At 41.5% G+C, this 18,172-nt stretch overlaps 2 protein-coding genes across 2 annotated transcripts in view; both read left to right on the forward strand.

Moving 5' to 3' along the window:
• The window catches only part of LOC111222763 (dedicator of cytokinesis protein 9-like), a 34,859-nt gene extending 28,568 nt beyond the window's left edge, over positions 1 to 6,291 (forward strand). Inside the window, exons 44-52 of the mRNA XM_022746603.1 lie at positions 342 to 448; positions 1,194 to 1,316; positions 1,734 to 1,847; positions 2,678 to 2,824; positions 3,008 to 3,218; positions 3,656 to 3,846; positions 3,942 to 4,042; positions 4,522 to 4,660; positions 5,296 to 6,291. Of these exons, the coding sequence (XP_022602324.1) occupies positions 342 to 448; positions 1,194 to 1,316; positions 1,734 to 1,847; positions 2,678 to 2,824; positions 3,008 to 3,218; positions 3,656 to 3,846; positions 3,942 to 4,042; positions 4,522 to 4,660; positions 5,296 to 5,391 (1,229 nt within the window). The 3' untranslated portion in view covers positions 5,392 to 6,291. The remainder of the gene's footprint in view (positions 1 to 341; positions 449 to 1,193; positions 1,317 to 1,733; positions 1,848 to 2,677; positions 2,825 to 3,007; positions 3,219 to 3,655; positions 3,847 to 3,941; positions 4,043 to 4,521; positions 4,661 to 5,295) is intronic.
• Positions 6,292 to 8,497: 2,206 nt separating this feature from the next.
• LOC111222762 (solute carrier family 15 member 1-like) lies at positions 8,498 to 16,745 on the forward strand. Its single transcript, XM_022746601.1, has 22 exons — positions 8,498 to 8,530; positions 8,765 to 8,849; positions 9,463 to 9,604; positions 9,830 to 9,949; positions 10,037 to 10,136; positions 10,848 to 10,938; positions 11,024 to 11,107; positions 11,703 to 11,785; positions 11,909 to 11,995; positions 12,116 to 12,205; positions 12,500 to 12,544; positions 12,639 to 12,671; positions 12,774 to 12,862; positions 12,967 to 13,048; positions 13,151 to 13,267; positions 13,390 to 13,527; positions 13,714 to 13,760; positions 14,149 to 14,256; positions 14,350 to 14,461; positions 14,557 to 14,694; positions 14,946 to 15,053; positions 15,835 to 16,745. The coding sequence occupies exons 1-22, from the start codon at positions 8,507 to 8,509 to the stop codon at positions 16,084 to 16,086; spliced, it is 2,175 nt and encodes a 724-aa protein (XP_022602322.1). The 5' UTR covers positions 8,498 to 8,506; the 3' UTR covers positions 16,087 to 16,745.
• The last annotated feature ends 1,427 nt before the right edge of the window (positions 16,746 to 18,172 follow it).

Genomic DNA, 18,172 nt, shown 5'->3' on the forward strand with positions numbered 1-18,172 from the left:
TTACCTTCTTTCCTGAAGTCGGCACTTGATCATGTTAAGCTAACGTTAGCCGTCCTGTTTACAGATGTCGGCTTGCCGCCCTGCATGTTTTCATTATTTATTTCAGCCGTTTTGGTTGCTGCCTTTTGTCTAATTTTCTCTGGGGTTGTAGATTATTTGAGTCCATAAATATGTTATAATAAGACTAATAAGACTTTGTATTGAACATTAATTTGTGTTATTGTCAGTTCGTCTGTCTTCCATGTTCTTATCTAGTTTTTAATTCATGACAAAAATAATTCTTGTTTTCAGTTTTTACACTGAAAAGTAAACGCGTTGTCTGCCTGTATACTCTGTGTTAGGTATGTTCAGACAGGGATGCTCTGCTTTCCGTGTCATCACTCCAAACATCGATGAGGAGGCGGCCATGATGGAGGACGTAGGGATGCAGGATGTTCACTTCAATGAGGTTAGACGTTGTGCTGTGATCTTTCCTACGTTACATGTCCTGTAATACTGTGCTCTGAGCATCTGCCAGTCCCGCTGTGTTGACCAAGCGTTTAGGATGTTTTTTTAAGTTCTTCGCCGGCGTCACGTGTCACATAATGACGGCCTTATCTCTGTGAAGAGTATCAATTGCTCTGTGCAGTGCATGAAATGAAAACAGCAGACTTTGACACAGGGCTTGGTACTTGTGTTGTTTCACTGAGCTGGCAGAATGAAAATCTGACAAGTGCTCAGGGTCAGCGCTCCTACAGGTTGAGGTTTCAGTGTCTTGCTCATGGGCACTCCAGCAGCGGCAGAGGCTTGTTGAACGGAGGCCTGAGACCAGGTCTTCTAGTGAACTGAAATCCTCAGTGAAATTGAAAGTGATGGCGAGAGAATGTGTGAGCTTTTATGAGTTGGTCAACAGATCTGTCGGCAGTGAAAAGTGCTTTTACCGTCCCATCTGCTCTGAGCAGCTCCTCTCTTTATGAGATGGACTGAGTGTCATCCGCCAATAAACAGAAAGGAGATGATGCGTCCATTTCCTCCCACGTCTGCTGTCTTTGCTGGGACATTCTGCTCAGTTTCAGTTCACTGCGACCTCAAAGACAAATAGGAACAAGCAGAAACGTCCCTTTATGCAACAAATGAAATATTCTGAGCTGAAACTGCAAAGAGGACGGGAAAGTGAAGCTTACATTCATTCATCTGTGGCTGTGTTTGTTCAGGAGGTGCTGATGGAGCTGTTGGAGGAGTGTGCTGACGGCCTCTGGAAGGCGGAGCGTTATGAGCTCATCGCTGATGTCTACAGGCTCATCATTCCCATCTATGAACAGCGCAGAGACTTCGAGGTAACCTGCACCTTGAGCACAGCCATAGACCAGCTATATACAGGAGTGGTGCTGTAAATGCATACATACATCTTCCAGGGAACATGATGTGCACCTTGCATTTAAAAAGTTACAATAACCCTGCAATAGATACAGAACCAAACGTGGGTTTTAACTAGATAATTGTGTATTTCAGCACAAGCACAAAGCATCATGGTATATATACAAAATCCATTAATATTTGTTCATGTTCCATCTTGGGATTGTTGGGGGTTGCAGTTGTGTCAGTGTCAGACTTTGAAAGCCCCTGGTATGGTCTGACCAGTAGCTTATGATGGCTAACGTTAGCTGAATTTCTGCAGCATCCGTTTGCTGATGTTTGTGACAATTTCTGCAATTTTTTTGTTGTATTTATTTATTTATTTTGTTTTGGAACAGAAACTCACACACCTGTACGACACCCTCCACCGTGCCTACACCAAAGTGATGGAGGTGATGCACACCGGCAAGAGACTGCTGGGCACATTCTTCAGAGTGGCCTTCTTCGGACAGGTAACGAAAGAACCACAGTTTCAATGTTGTAACACTGAATTAACAAACAACTTTTGACGAGCATGAATATTAATTAATGCAAGCTCTTAAGAAAAGCATGTCCACATGCTGAATCTGAATCTACTCCCACTAAAACTCATCTTAACAGAGATTTCTCTTTTTCTCTCCTCCTCCTCCGAGGCTGCGGTAAGTGTGTAGCGATGTCACTGTGTGTGTTAGCCTGGTGTGCTTGTCCATGTCCTTGCATTATAATGCTGTCTGAGGGCTCATGTGTTTTTATTTTTGCTAAATTAGTGGCATAAAGTTGCTGTAGATTTCCTAGATTCTCAAAAGTAGGAGGATAGTAGTAGTTTTATCTTTGTTGCCGAGTTGCAGAAGCTAGCACCTTAGCTCTTTTCTGTAAATCTACCATATGTGATAAAGCTCTGGGTAACCTCCCCATTAACCGTTCCCCTTGATCAGCCATTTATCTCTGCGACTCCCCCCACTCTTCAGTGGTTATCCTGGCCTGTTTCCACCCACACGCCTCCCTGTGTACTTTTCCATACATGCATGACTGAGTAGCAGCTATGTATGACTGATTCTGATTCTTTCTTTAATGTAAAATTTAAGAAATTGTAACAGTGAAATTTTGGAAAATAGTGTTTGTTTGAGATATTGATTCAGGATTTTAAATAAAAAGGTCACAAATAAACAATTTTTCAGAATTAAACACTCTTTTTCAAAGTTTGAACTCAGCCTTTTATTCTGAGAACTTAAAGATAGCTCCTGGTGAAAAAGCGGCTCTCGCTGACAGAGGTCATGTGTCTCCGTCTTCCTCTCCTCTGCAGGGTTTCTTTGAGGATGAGGATGGAAAGGAATACATCTACAAGGAGCCAAAGTTCACTCCGCTCTCAGAGATTTCCCAGAGGCTCCTGAAGCTCTACTCCGACAAGTTTGGCCAGGAGAACGTCAAGATCATTCAGGACTCTGGCAAGGTGGGAGTGAGGCTAGCTGTTTCCCTCTGCTTCCAGTCTTTATGCTAAGCTAACAGTTTACAGACTGTAGCTCTGTAGTTAGCACACAGACATGGGAGTGATATCTATCTGTCGCTCACTGGTATGTTACAGTTTTCTACTTTCAGTCAAACCAAAACATCTTTGTCTCCTGTTCATCAACAGGTGAACCCCAAGGACCTCGACTCCAAGTACGCCTACATCCAGGTGACCCACGTCACGCCGTACCTAGACGACAAGGAGCTCGAGGACAGGAAGACGGACTTTGAGAAGAGCCACAACATCCGGCGCTTTGTGTTCGAGACGCCGTTCACCGTGTCGGGCAAGAAGCAGGGCGGAGTGGAGGAGCAGTGTAAACGGCGGACCGTTCTCACCAGTAGGTCGCGCATCAGTGACGATTTCACTCGACAAGAAATATAATGTGGAATTAACGTTCGGTAAAGAACCAAAACAAGTCGCTCTAATCAGCCTCATCACAGTAGCAGCAACAGGAAGCACAGAGCAACAACTATCTTCCTGGTCGCCATCTGTTATTGTTGTTTACAACCTCCTTGCAGGTGTCATTCACCTGGAACGTTAAGATAGATAGAGGTTTATTACTGTTCTCTCCGCTTCATCCCAAAGTTCAGGCGTTGCCTCGTTAATAATCACGCTGACTGATTGTGACTTGGCTGTAGACCCACTCGCTCAGTGACTGTTTACATGCACAGTGGTTGATATATATATGTTTATATATATATGTATATATATATGAGGTGTTTACATGTCTCTGTGTCTCAGTACCTTCTCTCCCTCAATCCTATTTCTGTCCAGCCACCCACTGTTTCCCTTACGTGAAGAAGCGCATCGCGGTCATGTACCAACACCAGACCGACCTGAGCCCCATCGAGGTGGCCATAGACGAGATGAGCTCCAAGGTGGCCGAGCTGCGACTGCTGTGCTCGGCCTCGGAGGTGGACATGATCCGGCTGCAGCTCAAACTGCAAGGCAGTATCAGTGTTCAGGTAAATAAAGATGGACGTAGCCTTCGTTAAATCATCTTACCTGTCATGAATTACTTCAATGTCATGTCTGATCTTTGACCTCCGCTGTTTTCCAGGTGAATGCTGGTCCTCTCGCTTACGCCAGAGCCTTCCTCGACGACAGCAGTGCCAAGAAATATCCAGACAACAAGGTCAAACAGCTCAAAGAGGTTTTCAGGTACTGACTGACTGACTGACGTCAGAATCACCTGCACATGTAAAACCACAGCTTCTCTTCCTTCTCTGCATTGTCTCCTTGTCTGTGACAGAGTCTTACCGTTACATACATGCTGTCGCTGGTGTGTGCAGGTCGTTGAGAGGCTGATCTTAGTGAAAACATTTTTAAAATGGTTTGATGTTTTGTTGAGTTTTTATTTACACAATACTTTTTCTGACCCCATGGTACAAAAAAAAAACAAACTAACATGTAAACGAATAAAAACTAAACTAAAACAAAGCATTTTCAAAAAATAAAAACTAAACTAAACGATCAAAGCTGCTTTAAAAACGAATTAAAACTAAACAGAAATTGAAAACGATAATAACCAGATGAATTATTCCACTGCTTACAGCCTGTGGAAATCTGTCCTTCCACCTTTTACTGTTCTCTGCTGCGTTTCTAAGTGGCACTAAAAATGCTTGTGGATCTCTCCTCAGGCAGTTCGTGGACGCCTGCGGTCAGGCGCTGGGGGTGAACGAGCGGCTGATTAAGGAGGACCAGCAGGAGTATCACGATGAGATGAAGGCCAACTACAAGGACCTGACCAGGGAGCTGTCCACCATCATGCACGAACAGGTAGGAACTCCTCAGACTCGACGGTCTCTTCACTTTACACAGCTGCGGAAAGGTGTTTTAACTGTCCAGTGAGACGAATCCAGGAAGTACTGAAACCAGGTCTGATGTGAATTTTCTCAGGTTGTCATTCTGCTGCAGCAATAAGTTTCCAAACAGATGATTTATATAAAGAAGGGAAAGTTATGTGCTCTCCCATTGTTTTGTTGTATTTATATGTATTTTATTTGCATATTTACCCTGTTGCCTTGTGCAGATGTGCATGTGGTAATATTTAAAGCTGCACATTCTTCATTGTTTCATGTTACATTGCTTATTGATCTACCCTTAAAAAGCTATGCTATGCAGCGCTGCGATCTTGTGCACGTTCACTAACCACGTCTCTTGTCTCCTGCTTTCTTTGTGCTGGCCTGAGCAGATCGGATGGTAACGCTGCTTTTATCATTTGAAGTTATTGTTGTGTCTATAGAGGAATGGAGGAATCATATATTTCATTTTACACAAAACTAAATTCATGCCTGGCGTTATTCACATATACTTTAGATCCTCTTTTTAAGACTCTACAATCTTTTAAAAAAAGATTTTAGTATATTTTTATATAGTTATTTATAAGTAAATATCCCTGCTAATCTTTGTAGATAAACCCAGTGGAGGATGGTACGAGGAGCACGCTGTCTGACTCGATGGGCATCTTCAACGCCATCAGTGGCACACCAACCAGTGGTTCACTCTGATGAGGATGCTTCACATCAGCCTCGCGCCTTCCTCGCCTCGGATGTTTGATCAAACTACCTGCCAGTCAAGAGGAATCAATTAGGACACCTGTAAAAGCCACTGGTATATTTTCTCCTGTTGCTCCTCGACACAGATCATGTGATGTTCACTTCCTGTTGGCCCGTTGTTCTTGTTTCCTATGGAGACGATGGAACCAGGTTTAAGCCATACAGAAGGTTTGGTTTGATCCCATGTAAGACGTGTATCTAGTCCCGTGACTGACAACCTTATGTTCACTGTTCTGGTGTGTTAGACCCCGCCCCAAGAGATGTTGTCTATAGGTTGAAAACGAACATGAACTTCATTTGCATTTGACCCAAGTCTGAACCGTATCTATTTTTAACTGTAGGGCTCCATTTTGTTTAAGAGAGTGTTTGTTTAAAGAAAGTTTTTATTTAAGATAAATGCCTCTGCTGTAACTTTATCACATTCTTCAGTATTTTTACATTTTTTTTCTTCTGTTCCTTCCCATCGAGCCCCCCAGTTACAGCAGAGGCATTTATCTGTGCAGAGTTTATCTTTTCTCTCACCGGGAACATTTGAAAGAATTATTCACTCTATTTTAGGCCAATAGACGTGTATGAAAACTGTCTAAAGCCAAGTGGACCGCAATGTTTTAACCTATTTTCTGTAAAGAGAAAAAAAAAGTGTGTGCAATATTTTCTATTGTTACCAAGGCTACCTACTGCACAGGAAACCACTCTTGCCAAAGACATTAGAAAGACGACTGTGCAATGCAAGATGAGGGTGTGACCATTTGTAATCTACCCCTTTGTTTCTTTGTCTGTCATGTAGATGCCTTTTATTATCTGTGAGATAAAAACAAACATTTTTACTTAATGACTGCTCATGTAAATATGTTTAAGACCTATAAATATATGAAAATCTGTAATAATACCTTCTTCCGTGCCTTGATTTGAAATGTTCACTGTTAAGTTTTTCTCCCCTCTGTTCAATTATTATTATCAAGGAACAGAAGCATGACTTTTAGGTCTGACAGTGTTACAACAATTACATTTCATCACAGTTTACAGCTATTGAGAAAGTCATTTCCCTCAGGTAATTTCTCTTTCTGTATAACCTTGTTTAGCATTATCACTTCTACCATCTGCCGCTTATGGAATATTAGCTTCCAGAGTTGACGTACGTCGTACATCTAGCATTGTGTGGCTAACTAGCTTAGCTGAGAACAATTAAAGATACTGAACATCAGACTTTTCAGTTACCAAAGTATTTTTATATTTTCACAAAGCTGTTAATACAGACAATGTTAAACAAACATATACTTAATACTGCTGCATCACAATCATAGTTAGCGAGCTAACTGCAGACATTTTTAATTATTTAGCTAGCATTGTTTGATGATGTATTATCGCCATATAACAGTAATTTAAGGGTGTTAACATATCCATAACTATATCATATTGATATTATATTGCTAAGGATGTAATGACGTATTTTGCTAAAACTGTAAAATATATCATAATGTTTTTTAGGTTCTCTGCTAACATGAACTGTAATTAATTATAATCATTAACTTGTATATGAGCAAATGTCTCTCTCTCTCTCTCGCTATGAGTAAACGTGTAGGTCAGTGTCTGGGTGAATGGAGCTCTGTGCTGTAGCTGGGGATGACAGTGACCTGCACGCTCACTGCAGAGAAACAGGAGAGACATCGGGATGCTGACTCCAGTAAAACCTCCACTGTGCTCGCTGTAATGTAAAAGACCAGCTAATCCCACCTCATATCACTGACGGAACCCCCACACACACACACACACACACACACACACACACACACGTTGTGTCCTGTTGGACTGTCATTGTGTCAGAGAGTCGGGCTGCTAAACATCATGTATCTGTGAGTTCTGCTCGTGTTTCATGGTGTGTGTTTGTTTGTTTTTTTTTGGTGAAATATACAAGAATTCACGATTGATACTGATGATAGTAACATTCACCTCTTTATATGTTTTATATCATGCTGTAGCCACTACCCCTACTGTGACATCCTGCATGTCCTTCGTTTTATAAAAGACAAGCGACATATGAACATGTTTTTTTGCAGGAAAATCAAATATATATAATATATATTCATTTTAAACATGTCTATCTGCCTTTTCTGGGAAAGTGCTCTCAGGCTTTTGGACCCTACTGTACATGATATCAACATATACTGATATTTATGTAACATATGTCTACAATACCAGCATACACATATGTACATACATATTTGTATGGTCTAGACATATATGTTAATATTTGAAATTGTTCCATTTTTAAAATTTTCACATATGTTTTTATTTATTTATTTTTATGTACTTATTATATCATATTATTATTATTATTAATTAATTAATACACAGAGTAGTCTATTCTAGTCTACTTCATGTACATTATTTGTGCATAAACTGTTATTTTATTGCCGTTACTTAACAGTCAGTCTTCAAATACACCTGTTAAAGAGCAATCACGGGCTTATAGTAAGGAAACTTAGCAATTAGAAAAACACTGTGAATGTTTTCACGTTTACCAGCTGACCAGACCGGTGCTCTTTATCTGTAAGGCAAGAACTGAGTTCCCAGAGTTGTAAAGTAATTACACACGCACACACACACACACACACACAGACTTGTGATGATGTGCTGGCAGGTTGGAATAATGGAGATTTGCATGTTGGGAGGTGCTGGAGAAGATACTGTGGGTCCAGCATCAGTGGGCGTTGCAGGAAGTTTGACGGGAGGTTACATAAGAAGCCGACCAGACCTCGGTTCAGTCTTCATGTCTTGGATCTGGACGGGGGGTCACTAGTCTCTCTGTCTCTTGTTTTTTGAAGGATACAGTTGGAGGAGCACATACAGCAGCCATGGCAGGTGAGTTCCAGTCTGGAGGGGAACCATGTGACTGGGACGTTTACTTTTCCTGCCAGTTTTAGAGGAATATTCTTTGCATTACACTTTATTTACTCAGCGATCTCTGTATTTGTTCAGTTGGTTACAGTAAGTGCACAAGAAAAAAAGGAAATCAGTACATATGAATTGTAATTGAAAACCACTTATTTCTGCAGACAACGGCGAGATGAGGAAGCCCAAGCATAAGAGTGTAAGTCCAACCTTTTTTATACTACTGTCTGTAATATTTCCTGTTGTTTCCTGCTTAGATAGACAACACAGAATTTTTAAGAGCGGTAAATATGAACATCCTAATTGCCTTTATGGTAATAAACTCACTTCAGTGGTTGGCTTAAGAGTAAAAATCCTTTAATTAACATGCGCTTGTACATAACCTAACTGTTAGTGATATAATATACTTACATTTCACCCATCCCTCTTGCAGGCTACAGTCTGCGGCTACCCAATAAGCATCTTTTTCATTGTGGTCAATGAGTTCTGCGAGCGCTTCTCCTACTATGGCATGCGAGGTGAGTTGCTTGTTGGGGATTTGATCAGTTTAAAGTTTCCTTTCATTTCTGCCTCACCTGCACCCAGTGATTTATTCAACTACTGTACTTAGATCAATATGTTGAGGTATTGAGCTTTACTTCTATTTCCTTTTTATGTTACTTCATGGTTCTCTGCATTTATTTGTCAGCTGCAGTTACTGTGCATATTAATATTTTACACATAAAATACATGATGCTGTACTGAAGTAAAACGCCACAAGCCCAAAAACACTGGAAATCACTGGTTTAAAGTGCAAATATTATGATGTTTTTTCATTTAAAAATATTAATTTGTGAAATAACAAATAACTTCAGCTGTAAAAAAAAAAAAAAAAAAATGCATTATTTCCCTCTGAAATGTGCAGTACAAGTATCATAAGATGGAAATACTCAAGTTACTTAGTTTACTTAGTTACTTTCTATGATATGATTCATTGTTAGAGATTAAAATATCCAACAATATATAAAAGTATACATAACACACATACATTGATGGAACCATTAAATAATATAGATAAATAATATTAGTATTCACGGGAAGAGTCGATTAAATAGAAGAGTAAAATTAAATAAGTCTCCCTCTCCCTCTCAGCCGTGCTGGTGCTGTACTTTAAGTACTTCCTGAAGTGGGACGATGACTTCGCCACCACCATCTACCACACCTTCGTGGCTCTCTGCTACCTGACGCCCATCCTGGGAGCCATTGTGGCTGATTCATGGCTCGGCAAGTTCAAGTGAGTTTCAGATCCAGCTGCTAAAATCCATTAAGTGTAATTTAGTTAATGTAGTGTTGTAATAAATATACGCTGTGCTCGTCTTAAAACCGGTGTAGAGGTTAAAGAATATCTCACAGAATCAGCTGTTGGATTTTTTTACCCTTGTCTATCTTCTCCCTACCTGAACCTGATGTACACCTGTTTAACTCTTCTCTCCCTCCTCTTCCTCCTCCCTGTGCACAGGACCATTGTTTACCTGTCCATCGTTTATGCACTGGGACAGGTCGTCATGGCTGTGAGTGCTATCCATGACATCACAGACTCAAACAAGGACGGCACTCCGGACAACATGACCTTCCACGTGTGAGTTGAGCTCGCTCAGACACAACGCAACACGAACACAACAGCTACAGGTACTGACACTGTGTCTGTGCTGCGTTTGTCTCACAGATCTCTGTCCATGGTGGGGTTGATCCTGATCGCCCTGGGAACAGGAGGCATCAAACCCTGCGTGGCTGCCTTTGGCGGAGACCAGTTTCAAGACCATCAGGTGAGATGTCGCTCAAGCACACACACATAAAAACACCTTCACAGTTTCATAAAACCCACTACAGTAGTTCTCTCTCTAATAGACTTTCACAAGTCTCTAATTTCAGATTCATTCTTTAATAATTAAAATGTCCTGGACAATTTATTAACTACTTTAGGGAAAATAGAGACAGTTACATTTCCAATGAATGAGTCCAACATGGAGCCTGGAGCATCATTCAGTCAGTGAACAGCTGGAAATGTGTCACACAACAGACAGTATTAGTCATCTTCTTCTCATATGGTTTAACTGGATCACATTATGTTGTAAGCTGTTTCTTTTATTTGTATTAGTATGTATATATAGGAGGTGAGTACTGAATGCACGCACACACCTCATGCAGGTGGAAGCATCAAGTCTCTGTCCTGCACACACACACATGTGCACACAGCAGTTACAGACGCCTCAGTCAGATATCAGCAGCACCTCGTCAGCACTTCTTGTATCTCTGCTTCATTACACTTAGTTGTTTATTAACTAATAGCTGCAGGTACATGTGTCTCAGTCACTTTATTACACTGTTCAAGGCCAGTGACAGATTATCTCTTAATGTTAATGGCATGTTATGTAAGAGTTGATGATCTGAACCCCACCACCACCACCACCACCCCCTTACCCCCCCACGATCAGTGCTTTTTGCCTAAACTGTGTTGAACTTCCTGTGTGTCACAGGAGAAGCAGAGAAGCACCTTCTTCTCCATCTTCTACCTGTCCATCAACGCTGGCAGTCTGCTGTCCACTGTCATCACCCCCGTCCTCAGAGGTAAGAGCGGATCACAGAGCAGAAAATATGCAACTCACAAACACACATCATATATTTAATCACTGTGTCTTTGTGTGGTTTCCAGCTCAGGAATGTGGTATTCACACAAAGCAGAAGTGCTACTCGCTGGCCTTTGGTGTCCCTGCCGCTCTCATGGTGGTGGCTCTGAGTAAGAACCAGTTTTTCCTCATACAAAAAAATGCTAATTTGATTTATTATAATAATAAATTAATTAAAATGACAGATACTCCTTCACCTTCATTGACAAATCCAGAATCAGTGAGTTTGCAAATACACTTTAACAACTAGTCACATCAATAAAAGTCTATATGTGCATAAAAAGAAGAAAGTAAAGTCACAGCTTAAAAGATTAAAAGTAGAGGTGAACATAAAAGTCTTTAGCCAGATGTGAGACTGGTCCCTGAGGCCAAGAGGCTTCCTGGTGTGGATGTGATGTGTAGACAGTTGTGTAATGACAGCTTAATGCTCCTCACTGCTGGTTAATAAATGATGAATTAATGCTTTTTAAAGATAAGAAATAAGCTGTAAGAACAGCTGGCGGGTTTCCAGATTGCAAAAGAAGTAAAACCTTTATTAAAATCTTTATTGCTCTCGATAAAGTCTGTTTTATAAGTATCATAAATATTCATAGTCAATATAATTTAATAGATAATAATAATTTTGTAATAATTACCTGCTTTATTTCCTTTGACGAACGGTCAAATGTTCATATATACATCTATATGTGATGTGTGTGTCTGCAGTTGTGTTCATCATTGGAAGTGGGATGTACATTAAGACGGCTCCTCAAGGCAACATCTTGGTGAAAGTCTGCAAATGCATCGGGGTGAGTGGCTGCTCAGGGATGCACGTGTTCAGGATGGGTTTAAAAAAGGTTTTAAATAAAGCGTCACTTTACTTCATAAAATGTATTAAAGACGGAGGAAATTCTTCTTTCCTCTTTCTGCAGTTTGCCATCAAGAACCGCTTCAGGCATCGTTCTTCTCAGTACCCCAAGAGGGAACACTGGATGGACTGGGCTGAGGAGAAATACGATGTAAGTGCAACACACACACACACACACACACACACACACACACACGGTCAAGCGCATGCAACTACAAACGGTAAAATCAGTGACATAAGCGTCATAATCGTTTCCTCTGTCTTGGTGCAGAAACTCCTGATCGCCCAGGTGAAGATGGTGGTGAAGGTTCTGTTCCTCTACATCCCGCTGCCCATGTTCTGGGCTCTCTTTGACCAGCAGGTAACCGCCAGTCCGCTCCCTCACACACTCTGATGATAGAGACGATGGAGCTCTTGTTTTAGAGATCTGTCTTCCCCCCTGTCACCAGTACTACGACCACTAAATGCCGCCTAGCAACAAAACGTAACTTTGGGTCATAATAACCTGCTGCAACGACCTATGGGCTTGTTTTCTTTTTACAGGAAGACAGTCCAGCAAATTTAAATAGAAACAAAAGAACCACTTAATTCATAGCAGGAAGTTTGCCGTCAGCCTTCAAAGACAGACTAAATAAGAGCTGTGTCTCCTCCACAGGGCTCGAGATGGACCCTCCAGGCCACCACCATGAACGGCGACTTTGTAAGGAATTTATTTCTGCTATATCACACTCTGTGAGCTCAAACCACAGAAAAAACTGTTTTAAAATCCAAGCTCTCCTCTTGTTCTTCAACAGGGAGCACTCATCATCCAGCCCGACCAGATGCAGGTGAGACGCTTGTTGTTGACGACGCGTTACTTCACTTTGTTGTGGTGTTTTTTTTTTATCTGCTAGTGACATGAGCTGATTGACTCGCTTTCTTCCCACCAGACCGTCAACCCTATCCTGATCCTGGTTTTGGTGCCGATCATGGACAGTGTGATCTACCCACTGATTGCCAAGTGCAAATTAAACTTCACGTGAGTTCGGTTAATTATTACAGCGTTTATATTGCAGATTATAACCAGAAGATATAATAGTTGAGAGACACATGAACTGACAACGTTGTGTGTTTGTTCTACAGTCCGTTAAAGAGGATGACCGTTGGCATGTTCTTCGCTGCTATTGCGTTCGTGGCTGCTGCTCTGGTCCAGCTACAGATTGATGTAAGAATAACAGACATTAAAAAAATAAACATTTGGAGCGACTTAAAACACACATCACCTTATGAAGCACAATTCACACGCACGGTTCCACTCCTCTTGTAGCAAACCCTGCCCAAGTTCCCGTCGAACACTGAGGCCCAAGGGAAATTCATCAACATGATAAAAGAGCCGGTTTCTGTCAAAGCTGGAGTCAACAACTTCACCCTGCAGCCGTTCGAGGTACAGTCTGCTCTCCAGATCCATATATACATATATATGTGTGTGTGTATATATATATATATATATATAGACAGTAAAGGTTGGAGGTCATATTGATGTTGAGTCATTGTTTCCTCTCACAGGCCAATGAGGGTTACCTTACCTTTGATGACATATTTACACTGGATCTGAATGGTACCAGTTACTTATCCAGTTTAGTGGATGGCAATCGGAGTACTATTGTCATCATTCAGGATGGAGCCAAACTCAGGCCTGAGAGGGTGAGTACACCCGTCAGATAGGGTTCAAGACTCTCTGCAGCAGCAGCATGCATAGAACCAACAAGGGAGAAATTGACTTTAATTCTGTTAATGAGTTATGACTAAATGTGATTTCAGATGGACTTTAATTGCGTTTGTCCTGGGTGTTTCCTTTATATCATGCTCTAAAGTATCTTTCTACTTCAGTTCACAGACATCAAATCAAAGCCGGAACAGGGTGCTAATGCTGTCAGGCAAGTTTCACAGTGTTGTCAAGTCTGGAGGAAATTGTATGGAAGCCCTGAGAGGACATGTACTTTTCTGTTTCCTCTTCTTGGTATCAAATAACCAAAATGATTATTTTTGCAGCTTGTTCTGCTTTTTCTTGAGCACACAATAATTATGTCATTATCGTCTGTATTCAGCTTGTAGCTTGATACTGATGGTTAAAATGCAGTGTAACAGCAGAGACGAGTCGTAAAGTTAGGAAACTGACTGATGTCAACATTAGCTAACATTAGCTAATGAGCTAATGTGTTGTGTTGCTCATACATTCAATGAATTCAGTTTTTAAATGTGACATAACTCCAATTTAACACTGTTATTTTCTCACCTGTCGTTTGCTGAATTCTCCTTCCCCAGATTTCTGAATGGCCACAACTCAGTTTTGAATGTAACCGTGGGTAACGAGGACTTTGGGAACATCTTCATCAACAAGATGTCAGAATATGTGGACGTACCACAGGGACAGTAAGACTCGACTTTCATTATATATCATATGTCACATATGGTTATACCAGAGAAACTTCTTTGCTCTGATTGGTGTTTTTCTCGTTATGTCAGAGCTAAGTTCCGGATCATAAACGATGTGGATGAGTGCGTCTACACTCAGAAACTGGGCTTCGGCAGCTCTTACACCTTGATCATCCCGCCAACGTTCAAATTTGGAACAAATGTAAGTCGTGAATATGTTTTGAGTCACAATATTAGCTTGAATGTAACTGTTTTGACTGAGGCAGCACATCTGAGTATCTGTCTGTGTCCCGTTAGTGCGAAGAGAGCATCCGATCAGTGATGGACATCAGCCCCAACACCGTCCACATGGCCTGGCAGATCCCTCAGTACTTCCTCATCACTGCAGGGGAGGTGGTCTTCTCTGTCACCGGCTTGGAGTTCTCCTACTCCCAGGTTAGACGATGCTTTCCTCACATATCTGACATCACCAGGGCAGCTCGGAAAGTACAGAAAACACAAGTCCAGACGTAGTCCAGACAGCCGTCTCCCCAGCAACGCTTTCCAGCTCCTACTTCCCATTCTGCAGCTAAAAGAGAGATGCCGTCTCTTCTGTGTGCTCTGGGTCTATCCTGGGGCCGTGTCTCGATGTCTTTCATCATTCTCTCTAATACGTGGTTCTGTTTGAATCTCTGTTTCCTCTCCAGGCACCTAGCAACATGAAGTCTGTGCTGCAGGCTGGTTGGCTGTTAACCGTTGCCGTAGGGAACATTATTGTGCTTATTGTCGCTGAGGCCGCAACACTTGAAGATCAGGTGGGTGGATTATATTTAACCATCAGTAGACGTGTTGTCCTCACTGACCTCGGCCAAATTCAACTTATGTCATGTTTTTTTTTTTAAGGTCAAAGCTTATAATAGCAGAATAGCAGCTATTCTTAAACAGCATAACGTCAATGAGGCCAGACTCAAGCTCTTCTCAAGGCCTTTCTTCATTCATTGTAAACCAATGACACCCAGTGACATCAGCAAGAATACCTCAAGGTTTTCCTTCATGTGACAGACATCATATTATTGCGTGTTAAACTGAACCTGCACAGCACCAAACACCAAACACTCATGCTAACTTAAAACTTAAAAAGGTGTAACTTCAACTGTATATTAAAAGAGTGTTTGGAAATACTCTTATCTGCTCTCCTGCTGGAAGTTTGAGGAGAAGATTGATAACCGGCTCTCTGAACTGTTTATTACATATGAAGCTGGAGCCAGCACACAGCTAGCTTACATTAGCCTGACTGGAAATGAGTAACAGCTAGACTGGCATAAAAAAAAATATTCTAATCCTTCCTGTGAAACTGCAGCTGGTGTTTTTACAGATATAATGTGTAAATGAGTGAGTTTTAGCGGTGCTGGTAGAGCTAGGCTAGCTGTTTCCCCTTGCTTCCAGTCTTTACGCTAAGCTAAACCAAGCTAACCATCTCCTGGCTCCGGCTTTATACTTGACGGACAAATATCAGAGGTGTCAATCTTCTTAGTGAAAAAACTGTTCCCTTCAGATTATCCCCACATTAACAGTGTGTGTGTCTGTGTTCACTAGTGGGCCGAGTACATCCTCTTCGCCTCCCTGCTGGTGTTAGTGTGCTTCATCTTTGCCTTCATGGCCTATTTCTATACCTACATCGACCCGACCAAGATCGAGGCCCAGTTTGCCCAGAAGGAGCCCGAGGAGAAGGAGAAGAGGAAGAGTTTGGAAATGACCAGGAAGGACTCAGTGGAGCGCAGCAACGAGCAGAGGAGGAGCTCCGACTCCAGCTCTGACGAGGAGGAGAACAAACAGTGCAAGATGTAACGCGACCCTTCTCCCTCCTCTTTTACGGATGCTGATTGGTTCTGTGTTTCATGCCTCGGCGTGCCTGTGGTCAGTGTGTTGGTGCAACCCGGTGCACCGCTGTACGTGTGGTGGTTAGAATGAACGGATGATGACCTGAGTGAAATGGTGCAGAAGTTGTAAGAGCACAGAAATAGGACTTGGACGGTTGAGCTCTTGGTGGACAGTGTTAATGGAGGATCTTGGCAGGGATAATTCAAACACATTTATCGCCAAATCTTGAGAGAATATTCCTTTGTTTTTGTTTTTTTTAAATCCCCTGGATCTTTACTGGTTATTAATTTGCTCTTTCGCTGTTGTAAATTTGTTTTTACAATGATTTATTTTGCACTGTGTAGCAACATCTTAATGTAATGTTTGTTTCCAAGTCTTTTGTAACGTACTCGAGTACACGTACAAAGAAACCATTCCATTTGTATTTATTAATAAGCACAGTGTTGTATGTATTGTAATATATTGTCACTGTTTTATATACATGATGTTGTCGTATGCTCCAGGGTAAAATCGAACACCAAAAGCTGCTTATTAATCATATTCCACATTGAAAGGTGTTGTCTTAATATTGTGAGTGAACATCTGCATCAGCAGTGGTTTCATTAAACCTATATAATGCCATAATTTCAAAATAAAATTCTTTTTCTGAATACAAAAGACCCCCAAACATTTCTTATTGTGTGCTGATACCTGAAGCATCAGCCAGTCAGAGCGTACACACTGATCTGTACAGTTCATTTTATACAGTCATTCATCTACGAGGTCTTTATTTACCTGTCTCTGTCTTTTTCTTTTGGGAGGGGCAAGTCGGCCGTTGCCCAGCACAGGTTGGGAATGTGCGTCTACTGGAGAGGAGGAAGAAATGACTGGAAAGAAGAAGGATGGATGGGAAAACAGGAATAAATAAAGGTAAAGAAACACCCCACAACTAGAAGTAGCCCCCTCCTCGGGGGTGTGGGAGCAGCCCTGCGTCTCCGCACGACAACAACAATAAAACCAAACACCTTCATCTTCTGCACCGCAACAACACAAAGAGACGCGTGAGGCGTTCAGGACACAGAGGTCTCAGTTACCATTAGATCTTTATTTCTCATGTCACTTTGAAAGCTTACAAGGAGCTTACATTTAACTTGGGAATTCTCAAATGACACAAGCAAAGATTATATACAGTACTATAAACTGTCAGCTATGATAAAGGAGACCAAATGTACACATTTTGTAGTTATTTCCGTAGCATATGTTTTTCTGTAAGGTATAGATATTTTTTGCCGGAGGCAGGTGCCCATATCCATAAAGCATTCAATATTTCCATACTTAACTCTTTGCAGTTATAAAAATATCAGATATTTCTTAATTTCTTTCAATCCCTGTGTTGACAAGTGCGTCTTGATGCAACTCCTCAACATTATTGCTGCATTAGCACAGTAGTAAATTCTGGAACTCTTAAGTAAACATATATAGTAAAACATGGCTATTAGCAACTTTTTTCGTTTTGTGTTTTTTCCTCTTACAGGTTTCTTTAAATACTCGACACACTTTCAAAGTGCAAAAAACTGATCTGAAAATTAGAAAAACAAAACAAAACAAAACAAAAAAGGTGCAAATCATACTACAAACATCTGGTGAAAGCATAAAAGAGGACATGGCACTTCTATAGCATGGTGTGGAAGTTCGAACACACACACACGTCTGGAGTGAGGAAAGAAGGATGGCGTTGATTTCTGCAGCTTGGCTTGTCCTGATAAACGCTTTAGTTTGGCCATGAGCAAGTGTCGAGGTGCGATTGCCTTCAATGGTCCTTGCCCCCCCCCCCACCCCCCCCCCCTCCCGCCCCCGCTTTAGTTCTGAACGTAAATCACAAGCCGAGGAAAAATAATACTTCACATGATATCAGCATTCAACTGCACCATAGTGGTTCCTCCATGTAGTCGTCCTTGGCTCCACTCTGTGTTATTTAAGAGCCACTACCTTCATTCTTGTCCTAAACAATTTCAAAACTGACTTAAATTGTCTAAACATAAGTCCAGGGGGGAGTCGTCCCCCCCCCCCCGAC

The sequence above is a fragment of the Seriola dumerili genome, unplaced genomic scaffold (genome assembly GCF_002260705.1).
Source record: "Seriola dumerili isolate Sdu_G_001 unplaced genomic scaffold, Sdu_1.0 BDQW01000105.1, whole genome shotgun sequence".
Lineage (NCBI taxonomy): Eukaryota > Metazoa > Chordata > Actinopteri > Carangiformes > Carangidae > Seriola > Seriola dumerili.